The 16,076-nt window shown below is 38.0% G+C and overlaps 1 protein-coding gene and 1 long non-coding RNA gene across 8 annotated transcripts in view; one reads left to right on the top strand and one right to left on the bottom strand.

Moving 5' to 3' along the window:
- Positions 1–16,076, top strand: part of RAPGEF2 (Rap guanine nucleotide exchange factor 2) — a 166,465-nt gene that overhangs the window by 137,360 nt on the left and 13,029 nt on the right. For 5 of the 6 annotated variants that reach the window (XM_081021663.1, XM_081021665.1, XM_081021662.1 and 2 more), the window contains 11 exons: positions 232–396; positions 2,617–2,724; positions 2,814–3,017; positions 3,127–3,235; positions 4,299–4,545; positions 5,137–5,294; positions 8,623–8,863; positions 9,019–9,402; positions 12,297–12,508; positions 12,631–12,754; positions 14,391–14,414. In XM_081021663.1, the coding sequence (XP_080877789.1) occupies positions 232–396; positions 2,617–2,724; positions 2,814–3,017; positions 3,127–3,235; positions 4,299–4,545; positions 5,137–5,294; positions 8,623–8,863; positions 9,019–9,402; positions 12,297–12,508; positions 12,631–12,754; positions 14,391–14,414 (1,976 nt within the window). The remainder of the gene's footprint in view (positions 1–231; positions 397–2,616; positions 2,725–2,813; positions 3,018–3,126; positions 3,236–4,298; positions 4,546–5,136; positions 5,295–8,622; positions 8,864–9,018; positions 9,403–12,296; positions 12,509–12,630; positions 12,755–14,390; positions 14,415–16,076) is intronic. The other variant, XM_081021664.1, reaches the window with a different exon arrangement.
- LOC308485767 overlaps positions 14,170–16,076 on the bottom strand; it is a 29,724-nt gene continuing 27,817 nt past the window's right edge. Inside the window, exons 3-5 of one of the 2 annotated variants that reach the window (XR_013990739.1) lie at positions 15,145–15,276; positions 14,480–14,592; positions 14,170–14,383 (exon numbers count right to left, since the gene is read on the bottom strand). This is a non-coding gene — a long non-coding RNA (uncharacterized lncRNA). The remainder of the gene's footprint in view (positions 14,384–14,479; positions 14,593–15,144; positions 15,277–16,076) is intronic. The other variant, XR_013990740.1, reaches the window with a different exon arrangement.

Genomic DNA, 16,076 nt, shown 5'->3' with positions numbered 1-16,076 from the left:
GTTTATCTATTTCTTTCAAACCACAGTCTTTTTTATTTATATCCTAATGTTATACAGATGCTTAATTGCTGTGTATGGTACTTTGTGTAAATCTGGTCCAGTAAATGTATGTTAACTTCAGTGAGACCAAAAAAAAAAAAGAAAAAGAAAAAGAAAAAGAAAAAGGAAAAAAAAGGGCTCAAGCTGAGATGCATTCACGTGTATTGATATTTGAACATTTACATTTTATAGGGAACGCCGGAAAGGTTGACAATGCATTTGGTGGAAGAACATTCAGTGGTTGATCCAACATTTATCGAGGATTTCCTGTTGACCTACAGGACATTTCTTTCCAGCCCGATGGAAGTGGGGAAGAAGTTATTGGAGTGGTTCAATGATCCTAGCCTCAGGGATAAGGTTGCATTAATAATGACATTCTAAAATATGACCGTATTTTAATATACACTAATTAAACAAATTGTAAAGTGGTGTCGGTTAGTTTAATTGGACAACAAAGCAGGCAATATCCCCCCCACCACTGGAGGTAACATTTCTATGGAGGAGAAAAAGAATGTATATAATCTGATTGGCCACCTATGTCTGTTTCACTACTTGTAGCAATGCATGTAATGAAAAAAAGGTAAAGGACCCCTGACAGTTAAGTCCAGTCACAAATGACTCTGGGGTTACAGCACTCATCTTGCTTTACTGGCCAAGGGAGCTGATGTTTGTCCATAGACAGTTTTTCCGGGTCATGTGGCCAGCATGACTAAGCTGCTAATGGCGAAACCAGAGCAGCGCACGGAAACGCCGATTACCTTCCCGCTGGAGTGGTACCTATTTATCTATTTGCACTTTGATGTGCTTTTGAACTGCTAGCCTGGCAGGAGCTGGGACCAAGCAACGGGAGCTCACCCTGTCACAGGGATTCAAACCGCTGACCACAGCGTTAAATGTACCCATCTTCATCTGGACCTGAAAATCAGTTTTAAAAACTTTTGTTTCTGTTAATCAGATTAAAGTTTTCACATTTGACATTCATGCCTGACTAGATTTTAGCCAGATATGTGAAAGAGGTTAAAAAGCTTTACCTGGAGATAGAAATGGGCAGAGCAGTCCTAGGCCCCAGCTGGAAGCAGCAGAGTGGTGAGTTGACAACCACATTCAGAAACACACAGGATTGTCCTTCAGTGCTCCAAAAGGGAGCTTCACTGAGATTGGCTGGCTGCACTAGGGGGTTCTTCATCAGGAACTCCCTAGTGCAGCTGGTAGGGCTCTCAGCTCTCATCAGCTCTTGGGTGCTGACAGCCACCCTTTGGAATATGTTTGTAAGCGGCTTATATTCAGACCACTAGCAAATGGACTTTCAAGGGGGTAGCTTGTAAACTGATTGGTGCTGAAAACTGGCTTTCAAAGGGGCTTTGTGAGCTCCTTTCAGGTTGTCACCCAACATCATAATGACACCAGGTGATTTACAGGTGGACAGCCCCACCCACTTGGCCAGTGGGTTGGAGCAAGGAAGGATACAACACTAGCCAGGTCCAGTTCCTCAGCTGTGCACTAAATTTATGGTGCATAGAATTCAGCATCCTGAAAGATTGTTTCTAGCCTTTAATGGCTATGAAGATAAAGATCTATTGACAGATCCAACAGGGTTATCCAGGGGAGAAGGGAGCAGACCTCTGTGATCTGCAAAGTCCCTTGCTTCTTTCTTTCCATGTTAGGCAAAATATTCCTGCATTGCTGGTACTTGGACTAGATGACCCTCGTGGTCCCTTCCAACTCTACAATTCTAGAATTCTATGTTTGGATGCCTCAATTCATGTTAGGTCTACGAATTCAAGCAGTTACTTTCAAATTTGTGGCATTGTAGCAGAACAGGGATTTTAGAAACTTGGAGGGTAACGGGTTCTCAACAGCACATTGTCGGAATTTCAGTTCCTGTCAAGGTCTATTTATGGATTCTTTAAACTCATTGTAACTGCATTGAATTTGGTGTTTTGTTAGTGCATAGAAGTGGTAGTTGTATTGATTCCATGTTATTAAAATCTATATAATGAATAGTGGCTTCTGATAGTGACTCAGTTTGCTGACACAGCAGGAGCAAAGTTTTCCTTTTGAACTAAGGTAGCATAGCTAAAAAGCATATTACAGAAACATGCAAAATTGGAAATGGCCTTTAGGCCTTTTTTTAAAAGAAGAAAAAGTAACCCAAATTTATTTTTTAATCCGTTATTTTTGTAAGCCAGTTAACTTTTTGGAGCCTATTGCTTCAGAAGCAATTCTTTTTAAATTGCTACCATTACAACACTATAGTTTCATGAAGAGATATGGTGGTGTTTCTTATTTGCATAGAAGTCCTGTGGTAAAAACATAGGATAACAGGTTTCTCTTCTCTGAAAAGAAGTATGTGAAGGATTTTGTACAAATGTGAAGCTTTATGTTTAAAACCCAGTTTCTTGATTTTTCTTTTTTTTAACCTGGTGGACTTCTAGAAATTTTTTAAAAATGTCACTAGATCAGATACTGAAGTACATGGTGTTGGGGAAATGTGTAAAATAAGAAAGCAGCTGAAAAATAGTTTTCATTGGGTTTTTAAACTGCATTTATATAAAGAATTTATATTGTTTCTTTCAGGTTACACGGGTAGTATTGTTGTGGGTGAACAATCACTTCAATGATTTTGAGGGAGATTCTGCAATGACTCGTTTTCTGGAAGAATTTGAGAACAATTTAGAAAGAGAGGTATGGATTATTGGCAAAATAAGAGACTTGCTGTCCTACACTGAGGTGACTTTACATCTAACAAATGGCTCTGGATTCTCTCCCTACAGAAAATGGGTGGACATCTGAGGCTGTTAAATATTGCATGTGCTGCTAAAGCTAAACGAAGAATGATAACATTAACAAAGCCATCTCGGGAAGCCCCTTTGCCTTTCTTATTATTGGGAGGATCTGAAAAGGGATTTGGAATCTTTGTTGACAGTGTTGATTCAGGTAGCAAAGCCACTGAAGCAGGCTTGAAACGTGGTGATCAGGTATGTAAATTAAATTTCATCAGGTTGTTCATGGAATGCCAATAGTTGTAGTGGAAACTCCTCATCGTTATGAATTGCCAGAATTCAATCCTTTTGTTTCTCTTTCTAGATATTGGAGGTAAATGGCCAAAATTTTGAAAACATTCAGCTGTCTAAAGCCATGGAAATTCTTCGAAATAACACACATTTGTCTATCACTGTGAAAACTAACTTATTTGGTAAGTTTAAAGCCATAGGTTTAAGTGTAACTTTTATTATAATGCAATAGTTTTAGAATTGTGTTGCGATGAGACCAGGAGTACCCTCACCAGGATGTCCTTAAAAGCACAAAGACAGCTTGTTCACTACTTGCCATCTTTTCCTGCAATGCACAACCATAGATGAGTATTGACCATGTTTTACGGTGCATTCCAGAACACATCTTTAAATTGTGCAGAACAGAATTTCCACAGGCAAGGTCGATGTGGAAAAAGATTCACTGAGGGTAGAAAGCAAGACATCCACACTTGCAATAAATGTTTCAGTCTTCATAGTTACTGCTTTATAAGAACAAAATGTGCAAATGTTATAATATTTTACAACAATGCAAAAAACTGATAAAAAAATCATAATAAGAAATGGAATCTATTTGCTGTCCAACTTAGTTCAGTGGGGTTTACTTCCTCTTAAGTGGGAATTGTAACCTTAAATTACAAATGTTCCCTTTTGAAGTTTAGGAAAGATTAAGGTCAGAAAAGACTATTGCAGTAATGAAATTTAACTTCATACATAACATAAATATGAATGTCTGGATAATGTTTCTAAAGTAACTACAGCCAAGACCCTTAGTGTGAAATGATTTTGGAAGCAGTGTAAAGTTACTAAAACTGTTTGCGGAAAATCATTCTTAGAGGCCTTTGTACCTCGCAGCATTCCTCTGAATATGTTGAGACAACTTGCATAACTATTATGTTATGCCTTTCCTAGACTTGCCGCTGTAGGATTTCAGTTGACCTTCTGGAAGGAAATATGCCATAGCTTTTTTCTTGTTTCTGACATAAATGTGCCCTTGCTCTTAGCTATGTATGGATTTTTAAACTCTCTTTATTAGGTATAAGGTGAACAACTTATTTTGAGGCTTAATTCTATGCCCAGGAATAGATTTTTAGAAGTATCATTAAGTCCAAGCATGGATTCTATTCAAATGTGAAATGCCACTTTGCTTTTCATAGCCTGTGCAAGAAGGGTATGATGTATTTCTTTTGAGTTTATTTTTCTATGTGTTTCCCGTCTTTTGTGCAGTTTTTAAGGAACTTCTAACAAGATTGTCAGAGGAGAAAAGAAACGGCGCTCCTCATCTTCCTAAAATTGGTGATATTAAAAAAGCAAGCCGTTATTCCATACCAGATCTTGGAGTTGACGTCGAGCAGGTGATAGGATTGGAAAAAGTAACCAAGAAGAGCAAAGCCAACACTGTTGGTGGGCGAAACAAGCTCAAGAAGATACTAGACAAAACCCGCATCAGTATCTTGCCTCAGAAACCATACAAGTGAGTGTGATGCACAGCACCGCAGAGTGTTTTCCATTATGTCAACTCAGTCTGTAGTTTTATTGTATTGGTTATTGCCTTGAAATCTGCATCAGTATTAGAATTGTTTCTAAGATGTTTTATTGTTTTATCTCTTGTTTGTTGCCCTAGGCTCCATTGGGAGGAAGAGCAGGATATAAATTTAATAAATAATACCATTACCCAATAGCCAGTTGAATCTCAGTGTAGAAATGGTTCATGAAGAATAAATTAAATACATCAACATTTCTTTTCCAAAAAAAAAGGGGGCAGGGCTGCTGGAAATTTTATCACATACTTTCATGTATTCTGCATACATTAAAAACAAAATCCTGAGCTTTATTTATAATCAACATTTAGGTGTAACAGTTCCAATCTTGCTGGTACCTTACTAGTGAATATGGATTTGGTTAAAACTTCCTGTTGAGTAAGTTTGCCAAAGCAACGCTTATACTTTAAAAATCTGTAAGATGAATGGCTTATGTGGAAATCAGAAATACAGGGGGAAATAAAGCAATATAGGTCACGATAATATAAAAGCACTAAATACTTTTGTTTTCCCCATCGTCGTAGCGATATTGGAATTGGCCAATCTCAGGATGACAGCATTGTGGGATTGAGGCAGACCAAGCACATTCCTCCTGCTCTGCCGGTCAGTGGAACACTGTCTTCAAGCAATCCTGACTTAATGCAGTCACATCACCGCATCTTAGATTTCAACACAACCCCAGGTGAGCCTCAAATTTTCATGGGTGTCCTTTGGGCTACTTCTGATAGGTGTAAGTGGGTACAAAAACTATGTTCCTTGAGTTGGGATTTCCATGTCTGCTTTACATAAAAATACTTCTTCTTTTTTAGGACACATAAATAGTCTGATCTACTGAAATACTTTGCAATAAATTTGTACCATTATTATTAGTTAGCAGTTATTTATCATTGTCACTGTGCAGATAGTGGGGGCATGCAAATCAGTGTTAAAAGGACTTGGGTAATGGAAATGGATGTAGTTGTCCCTGGAACCTGAAAATAGTTGAGAAGCAGCCAAAACTAAGTAGAACAATTCAAGGTAGAAATTCTGAATGACTATGTCTTGGGGTGTAGATAATAAAACAGGAAAATGATTTTCTCCAACATGGAGTTAGGAGACTGATAAGGAGACACATGCGGTCAATAAGCTTCACATTTAATGAAAGGCCTGGAAGATACGTGGGCATATAGATTCTCAGAAGCAGAGAGATTCAGTATTAGTGAACAGTATACAAAGTATTGCTTATTTATAAACAGGAGAAATGAAGTAACTATATTGTGTGATATTACTTTGTTGATGGTTACATACTAGTATTATTATTTTATCTATTGAAAACCCTTTTTATACCACCTGTCATAAAAATATACATACCGGGACAGTTTACAACCAAATAAAATGGTACAAGCTCATTAAAATCACTTCTAGTATACACTGCTAGGCATTTTTTCTTTAGTGGTGTTTGTTTTTGAATTGGCTTCTTGTACTCTATTTATTTAACATTACCGTATAATGCTCCCTTGAGGGCTTTAAAGAAAGTTGGGCTATAATCTTAAGCCACAATGCATACTTGAAGCTTCAGAAAATGTACAGTCTCAATAGTTTTCTTCTTACTTTGGACTGTGTTGGAGATGAGGGAGGCATTCAGGAAATCGAATGTACTAGAGCAGAAAGAATTCAACCTGTCAGAATTGCTGTTCCGTAGAGCTTGGAGGAGCCGAGTAGTGCTTAGGGAGGAACAAAAAAATGCTTGCTGTGTTAAGTGGATTTGTAAATCAACATTTTAGTATGGGGATGTTCATGGCAAAAGAGATCATGAACTTGCAATAACATTTTCCTATGCAATTGTTCTGTAAGTTGAAAAAGTCAAACCCAAGCTTTGATATCCTTTTCAGTGTCTTGCCAGACTGGCATTTTAAACCAGAGAATAGATTAGAATCATAGAATCATAGAGTTGGAAGAGACCACAAGGGCCATCGAGTCCAACCCCCTGCCAAGCAGGAAACACCATCAGAGCACTCCTGACATATGGTTGTCAAGCCTCTGCTTAAAGACCTCCAAAGAAGGAGACTCCACCACACTCCTTGGCAGCAAATTCCACTGTCGAACAGCTCTTACTGTCAGGAAGTTCTTCCTAATGTTTAGGTGGAATCTTCTTTCTTGTAGTTTGGATCCATTGCTCCGTGTCCGCTTCTCTGGACACTTTTACTGCCTTGCCTTTTTTTATTTCAGCCTTGCTGTAAGTTTCAGGTTGCAACCTTATGTAAGATGTTTACTAGTTTTTCCTTAGTTGAATTTGTTAAGAGGAAATGTGCAGTTCAGGTAGAAGGGTCTTTACAAATTAGTTGAGCAAAGGTTTAATATATTAAGATACAAAGAGGTTCACACACCTACAAGTGCAATCAAACATGTCAACTATTCCATCTCAGTCTTACAGGGAAGCCACTTGGAGGAAAGCAATCCCCAGCAGACCTCAAATATACCCTAATCTTACCCTAAATTTCACAGTGGGTGGAGATGTAGCTGTGATGCATCTGGAGTTAGGAAGAAAAGGGGAGAGAACTGGTAGAAATGGTAACCACTGGTTTGGTAACATGTCTACAGAACTAAGGGGGAGGTACTGAAGATGAAGTAGGGGAGGATAATCGAGAGCAGGCAAGGATGTGAATGGGTACAATGTACTTTTATCCCTTGTTGCTGGGGAATAGAGTTGATTGTGTGATGAGGTTTGTTTATGAGTGCAGAAACCAGCAAGAAAAGAGCGGGTGAGAGGGCTGAACATTGCTCTCTTCATACAGCCTACTGTTCTCGTTCACACAATAGGTAGGAGGCAAAAACAACAGAAACTGCCAGCTTCATTTCAACAAAAGTCAGCTGTGGGTTTTGTGTGTGTGTCTGGCTTTGCAAAACATGGATTCCCCCCCCCCCCCCGTAGGTGAAAAGAGCAGGGGAATAAGGGACTTTATTTGGGGCGAGGGTTAAATCTGTACCCATCATACTACGTTTTTATGATTTCGAGTGCTACGTTTTTTATTTGAGATTAACCGCAATAAGTAAAAATAAACTTGTTTATGGCATCCATTATACCTCCAATATAAACCTCTCCCCTTTTGTTGTTTCTTGTTTGAATTGTTTCATTTTTCTTGATTGCCATTGTCAATCACTCAACGTATACAGTATTTTAAGAGGAAGGAAAGGAAGGAAACTGAATTTTTTTGTGTTGATAGATGAATAACTGATAAAAACCTGATGACACAACCTTTTCTTGATTGTTTACATAATTACTTCAAAAAACAGAGTTTTGAAGAAACATTAAAAGTTATTGGTTGACCTGGACACCTTTCTTTCAGTTTGAAACAATAACATTTGATAAGCGCTAAGAAATAAAGGTCCATCACCACCCAGTCATCAGGAAATTATATAGCAAGCTAAAAAATTGGGGCCATACAGACACTAATGAGTATTTAGAGTGTCTTGTAGGGCAACTATTGAGGCAGGCATACTTTGGTTATGAGCTCATAATGACTTAAAATGAAGGTTACTTAATCACTCATGCCCTCTCCTATTTGAAGTTGGCTTGGTTCAGTATACTATGGTTAATAAAAAAATACAGTTTGTAATTTTCTATTTTCTATTTTCATGTCCCCATTGGAATGGAGGGAGGGGCAAGCTTGAGATTCATTCATTTAAGAATAAACTGCAATTTAGTAGCATGTCAGTATGCAGTCAGTAGTATCAAAGCTGAATGCACTGATTATATACTTTGTGGTTAGCAATTTATAAACGTTTACGGCACAAAGCCAGCATGTTGATCCATTTTGCTTTGCTTGGAAATGACTTCTGATCATTGGCAGAAAAAAGAATGATGATCCAAAAGAAGGATAGTGACTAGAACAGTTTCACAGGAGCAAGATGGCAACTAAAGAAAATTAAGTGTGTATCTGTTCCTATTCAGATACTGACTGAAAAATAAATAATTTTACTCTATTATATGGTTTATATGCTGTAATAGGATTTCCCCCCCCTCCCTACAGATTTACCAGACCAGGTTCTGAGGGTTTTTAAGGCAGACCAACAAAGCCGCTACATTATGATCAGTAAGGACACAACTGCAAAGGAAGTGGTTATTCAAGCAATCCGAGAATTTGCTCTAACCACCACCCCAGATGCATATTCTTTATGTGAAGTTTCAGTCACTCCAGAGGGAGTAATCAAGCAGAGGAGGCTTCCAGATCAACTTTCCAAGCTTGCTGACAGAATACAGCTTAGTGGAAGGTGAGACTCGTATATCATCTGCCATTTCAGAATATAATTGAATGTACTTCTTAAATATACTGATTTTTAAATTCTAAACAAGCTACCTTTGCTTTCCATTACTATTAGTGTTTTCATTTATAGAAAACTTTATTCCCTCTTCCCCCCTCTCCCAGGTATTATCTGAAGAACAACATGGAGACAGAAACCTTGTGTTCAGATGAAGATGCTCAGGAATTGCTGAGAGAGAGTCAAATTTCTTTATTGCAACTCAGTACTGTTGAGGTGGCAACCCAACTCTCTATGCGTAACTTTGAACTGTTCCGTAACATTGAACCTACAGAATACATAGATGACTTGTTTAAACTGAAATCTAAGTCTAGCTGTACTAACTTGAAAAAGTTTGAAGAAGTAATAAACCAAGAAACCTTTTGGGTGGCATCTGAGATTCTGCGAGAAACCAACCAGCTGAAAAGGATGAAGATAATTAAGCACTTCATTAAGATAGCATTGCACTGCAGGGAATGCAAGAACTTCAACTCCATGTTTGCAATAATAAGGTAAACAAGACTAGATCACCCCCCCCAATGATTTTGCATACAGTTTATAAGAAGTAAAGTGTAAATAGATGCTTCATAATGATGATACTAAATTTTAAGAAAAATACTATGTGTACATTTTACTGTTTTATGAATTAGTAATTCAATACTACAATAGTCGTATTTCATTAACTTAACAGTCCTCAGCAGCAGCTTTAGACAAAATCCTAATCCAAAAAGAGCAAGACTGGTTGAAAGGCTAGAGGATTCTTCCATGAAAAGCTGTTTAAATTAGCATTGCAAGCTTGTCATTGCTAACATCATAATGATATATCTGATGAAAGTAGACTCTGCTCCATGATCACGTGTGTCATTATAAATGTATTAGTCTTTGTTGTGTTTGTCATTTTTATAAGCATTTGTTATCTCTAGAAATCAAAATATCCTTTGGAACAGACTTGGAAAAAGCAAAATTACAAAAGAAGTCATTTATCTATCTCTGTTTCCACTTAGTATGCAACCATGGAGTATGTTTTATGTGTGAAAGACTGCACACAGTCCTGTATGAATCCAATTCATTTAGTATTATTTAAAAGGTTTGCATGTTGGCATGCAAAATCCCAGTTATAGGTTACACAGGTTTTAAACTTAATGCAGTAGAAGCTAATTGTTAGACTGTTGGTGGTACAAGGCAGCCTTAAATCTTTGGTTCTCCTCCTTCCTACCCCCACAAAAAGTACACTTCTGAATTTTCCAGTTACCTTCCTTTTGAAAGGGTCGTTTCAAAACGGATTGTCACTTTGTATGAAGCACATTTGGTTGTTGTTGTTTAGGCCTCATGTGAGCCTGCTATTCAGCTTTTGAATGCAATTGCAATCCCTAGACTGTATTTGAAGGCTTCCTTGATAAGGAAACCTTTGCTTTGTTGCATTTATTAGTATTTTCAGCAAGTATTGATAGCATTGGTCTTGACATATTACCATTTGCAACTAGCAGGCGATGTAGAGGGACTTCTGGGATTACGCAACAGCACTCTCCCTCCCTGGCACCGCTGTGCCAGCCCTCAGTTTCCCTTCCCTCAGGTGAATTCCCCCAAAAGAGAATGAATCACGAGCGACAGTGGGTTTTTCTTTGGGGAAAACAGGTTGCAAACAAACTTTATTATAACAGATGTAAACAAGGAGTTTTTGGTTCTTTTTCTTCCACAGAAATGTATCAAACTGTGAGGTTATTGGGCACAGTGCTGTTGCTTTTTATTAAAATGTATACTGTTTCAAGTTATAGGCTGTATGCTGTTCAGGCTTAAGGTTACTTTCTTTTACACATCTTTCATAGATCAGACTTTTCCACACACACTTCAGGAATTTAGGATTTTAACTGGACTGTTTCCTTACAGACCCCCAAATCCTCTTTGGCCTGGGAATCACTACTGCCCTTTCATGTCAGAGTATTCCTTCTGAGGACCCTTTTTCCTGTAAACACCGTGGGAGACTGTGCCTTTTCTATTTTAACAGTGTTCTGCGATTCAGAACCTTACAGCATATATTGAGAGTTCTCGGCTCTCCTCAGCTCTACCACCTGTCAGAACGAACTCCCCTGACAGAATCCCCCTCACAGACCGAATCCCTCTCTCAAGCACTCCTCACTCTACAACTTCATGCCATTTCTACTAAACCTTCCTGTAGTCTGATACGTGAACATAGGCAAGATAGGGATTTTTAATCAGTACAGTCAGGATGCCCACTTTTCTTACAGTGCTGATGCTCCTTTGGCTTTTCACTATGGGTGACAGTGATTTTGGAAAGTTATATTTAGCATCAATTTAGAAAAGACTGGGCATGGAACACTGTGATTTGGGGGCATTATTGATAGAGTTCCAAGCCAGGAATTCTTTTAATCAACTCAAATGAAGTAAAATAAGTTACATTGTCTGCCTGGATTTGATACTGGTCACTTTCATGCCTTGTTAAATTTCATGCCTCTGTGTTAAATTACTGTAACTTATTCTGCTAATATACTTGATGAAACTTGATTTGGGGATCAAAGGTGGTCAGTAATCTCAGGCACCAGTGCTCCAGATAAAAATAATTAATGAAAAGGGAAACTAATACTTGTTGTGAAGGGCAGCAAGATTAGGGCATCTGAGAGAGAAAAGTAGATTTGACAGTTGGTGGCCTCTGTAAAAAATTGTTTGCAGCTCTAAAACATTTAACATTAGGATCACTGAATTCAGACATTTTTGTTGACCATTTCAACTGACTATGGAAAGCAAGGCTGAATGTCAGATATCTATGTCTCGGACAACAGAGGGCTTTTATAATCAATATCACCAGTGCATCCAAATGAGCTGGTTATGTCTCTTCTAAACCTCTGGTAATAACATGCTTCTTTTGCTAGTATACTAAGGGAATGACTCACAGCATTTTACAGCTGCAGTTTCTGAATAGACTTTACTGTATTACTCATTACAATACTTCCATCTGGCAGTAACAAACACTTACTGATCATCATAGCCACATCTTTGTACTAAAAATGGTCCTTGTTTATAGAAGTGTCTGTTGCTCCAACAGTGTTTGGAAAGCAATGTTGTAATAGATCTGAGAACACTTTTGGTAAGACAGGAAAGCCATACCACTGCTACCATAATCTTTTGATGATTCTTCAACTCACAAATATTGCTTGAACATTGCAGTTCAGAAAAGACCTACAATTTTATGGTGCATAATCTCTGAAAGCAGTGTTTTTGTTTACCAGTGTCTACATTTGTCCGTTGCTAAATATGATATGATATGATATGCATTTAGTTTTACTTCAGAAGATTGTATACAGGAACATATGTTTGTGATGCTGCAAATGCAGGTGTCATTTTGAATAGAGATTAAAACCCCCAACATCTTTTAAAATTCATTCTTTAGTGGCCTAAACTTAGCTCCAGTTGCAAGACTACGAACTACTTGGGAAAAACTTCCAAGCAAATATGAAAAATTGTTTCAAGATCTTCAGGATTTATTTGATCCATCTAGGAACATGGCAAAATATCGCAATGTCCTGAATAGCCAAAATCTACAGCCTCCTATTATTCCATTGTTCCCTGTAATCAAAAAGGACCTTACATTCCTCCATGAAGGTAAATGTTGCAAGTGTTTTTTCTGTATTGACTCTTTGGTGATGGCAACACCTATGTTTTTACTTTCACTGACCAATTGCAGAGTACTATAGTTATTTCCTATCATTCTTTTGGCAATGTAGGAAATGATTCCAAAGTGGAAGGTTTGGTCAATTTTGAGAAATTACGAATGATCGCAAAAGAGATTCGCCATGTGGGTCGAATGGCTTCTGTTAACATGGATCCTGCTTTAATGTTCAGGACTAGGTGAGTTCTTTTGACCAAAGACTAACGCACTTGAAGTGTGAAATAAAAACCATTGAGCTAAGATTGTCTTGTGTTACAGATACATACTTTAAACTTGGCTAGTGTTTAATGCTTGCATTCAGAGAACAAGGGTAAGACATAGAATTGTCTTTATTTCTCCAGCTAATTAGCTGCAAGTTATTTGACAGCAATCAGATATTCTCTTTATATATCAGCCTGAAAGTAAGCAGTTGTCTTTTCATCAAGATGAGTAACACCTTTCATCTGTGTTGTCCTCTTGATATCTACGCCAAGCTTCCTAAAGTTCATGACAAATGAGCATTGCCCAATCATAGCAAGTAGACCCTGCTTGCTTTTTACGCAGAATTTGATTCTTCCTCACCATTCTATGCAACACTTTTTCTTACAATGGTTTTGTTTGATTTCTACATATGTGCATTCATGAAGGATATTCTACTATTACAAATATACTGCTAACACAAATGAATTCAAACACAAACATACATGAGATTTGTTTTGATCTTAGATATGTATTTTGTTCTTGCATTACAAGTTATTTGGGCTTTTGTGCCAATAGTGAGTTCTAAATAAGATCACCATGTTTCCTTTTAAACTCATATGAACACACAGGAGGCTGCCTTATACTGAGTCAGACCATTGGTCTATCAAGCTTAGAACTTCCTATGCTGACCAGCAGTGGCTGTCCAGTATTTTAGGCAGGGCTCTTTTCCCAACCCTGCCTGTCAAGGCCAAGGATTGAACCTGGGGCTTTCTGCATGCAAAGCAGATGATCTACCACTGAGCTACAGCCCTTTCCCCAAAAAGCAATTAACAAGAAAAGCAGTTCAAGAGTTCAGTGTTGAAGACTGCTTCAGACAGCTCATAGTATAACTTGAACTATTATAATAATTATGACGCATACACTTGCTAGACTGAAGCCCTGAAGCCATTGTTTTGCAAGTTTTGAGTTTTAAGAAATATTCAAGTAATACATTTCCCCCTCTTGTCTGGTCTGTAATTATAATGTTGTGCAAATTAACTGATTCACAGGGGTGGGTAAGTGTTGCAACCAATCAAATGCCCCCATCAGGAAAAGGCAGTACGGATGGAAATGGCTCTTCCTGTCATTGCGTAATTATGTTACGTTCATTGTTTAAAGGTCATGGAGAACAAGAGAAATAATAGATATTTAATCACTAGTCTTATTCTTACTTAGATAAAATAGATATAAGCAGAGTTTGCATTGAATCATTTGGGATAGTTAAAATAACCCCTTTGGTTCAATGTATAGGAAATGCATATTGAATGAATAAATGTTTTAAAAGGAAATTATATTATGTGAAAGCTGAAAAGCAGAAAGAGGATAGAAACAAAATTCACTCCAGATTTTAGAACACTATTTTACGCTAAAGGTGTAAGTAATCCAAGATGAATTCAGTTTAGTGTGAAATGAGCTTTAATCTTATGGGCACTCTATAGACACCTATTTAATGTATTATGCTGACTGACTGAGAGAAGGCTGTTCTGGGCTTTCTGGTACTGCTTGTCCTGAAGTCTGATCCTTTCTTTCTGAGCTTATAATCTCTCTGTCTCTTCCTTAAATCCATGCTTCAATACTCATGGCTCTCACTTGCAGGAAGAAGAAGTGGAGGAGTTTGGGGTAAGTGGTTGGAGAGAACACATACAGACAAACTTCTTTTTCTGAAAATCTGCATTGTTTCCTACCTGCTTCCCTTAATTTTCTGGTGCTCTGGCATTTTCCTCCTTTTGTTAACCCTTCTGTACCTGCATCAGATTTAATCCAGTGCTGCTTTTGCTTGAGGTTATAAACCCAAGAGCTGTGAAACGTTAAAGAAGTGCAAAGCAGTGAGATTCATTGGTTTGATCTAGAATTCATAAAATTGCCTCATATATGTTAGGGATAATGTGAGTTGAGTGGACATAATTTGTCCATGCAAAAGAATTTTCTATGTGGTCTTAAGGACTGAGCATATCTCAACAACATTTTGTACATTATCCAGCAAGTATACATATTCTCTAGCAGACCTCAAGGAATGTGCATATCATGACAGGTTTTCCCCCACATTCTTTGGGAATATTCACACAGAATTCACAGGGGACACTGTTCCAACACAAGCACTACATACATACATACATACAACAATATATGTGTTTGGATGCATAAGAGTGTAAGGTGTAAGGAATAAAGTGTGGGTGGTTCTCTCTCTCTCTCTCTCTCTCTCTCTCTCTCTCACACACACACACACACACACACACACACCCCTCTACTTCTACCTGTCTTTCCATCCCGCATAAAGACACTGGGAACTTCTGTGTGAATGAATTAACACATACACCCCTCAGCTCCCAGTCCATTTGCATACACTCACCTCCCATGTATCCATTAACATCGCTGAACAGTGGGGAAACAGCTGGGTTGTGGAGAAGAGATGCCAGAGTCAGTTGGTTGTGCAGAACAGCTGAGCGGCATGGAAAAGAGGACATACTATTGTAGAGTATATCTAGTGACAGGATAACATGCATATTGCTCAAAGAATGTAAAAAATGATGCTGAGATGCTGAGAAAAATTATCATGTTTTTGAGAGTATGCGTATGGGCCAGGAAATATGCACAATTTTATCTTTATGGACAGTTGAGGTGCACATTCTCCATGAGTCATGAATGTGCACAATGGCTGGCTGTTATGCAGATTAGCCTCTCAGCTTGCATTATCCCTAACATATGTACATACGTAACCAGTCTCAATGGGAAGAGTATACCAAAATGGGGTTACATGATGGTGGTTCAGATAAAAATAAGCAGTAAATTTACACGCCACACAAGTTAATAGAACCATCCAAATCCACAAATTTTATTCCAATGTTGTGATTTTTAACAGCTCAACTAACTAAATTTTCTTTCTACAAACCAGCCTTCATTATTGCTGTTAACATATTAGAAGCAAAATAGCTCCCATACATAAACACATCCAAATTTGCATGCTTCCTCATTAACTAATTGAACGTTTTTATTTAACATGAAGTCCTATTTAAGGCGAGGGAAGTGGGGAATGAAAATGCAGTAGACTTTTTGGCACATTGCAGATGGAATTAAATGTTTTAATAGAGGCACCTGAAAAGTACAAAGTGGACATTTCCTGCCTGATTTTGAGAGTAGTGGATTTTGAGTTTCAGGAGGCTTGACCACTGTTTACTGGTCTGAGACACCTTGCTGCATGAGCCTGCCTTAATATTTCTGTCCTTGTAATACTCAAGGCTACTGGGAGAGAGTTTAACCATTTCCCCAATGACATGGAATTTC

Source organism: Podarcis pityusensis (genome assembly GCF_964106645.2).
Source record: "Podarcis pityusensis genome assembly, chromosome: 9".
NCBI classification, from domain to species: domain Eukaryota; kingdom Metazoa; phylum Chordata; class Lepidosauria; order Squamata; family Lacertidae; genus Podarcis; species Podarcis pityusensis.
Note: the sequence above shows the minus strand (reverse complement) of the source record. Positions and strands in the feature narration are given on the sequence as shown.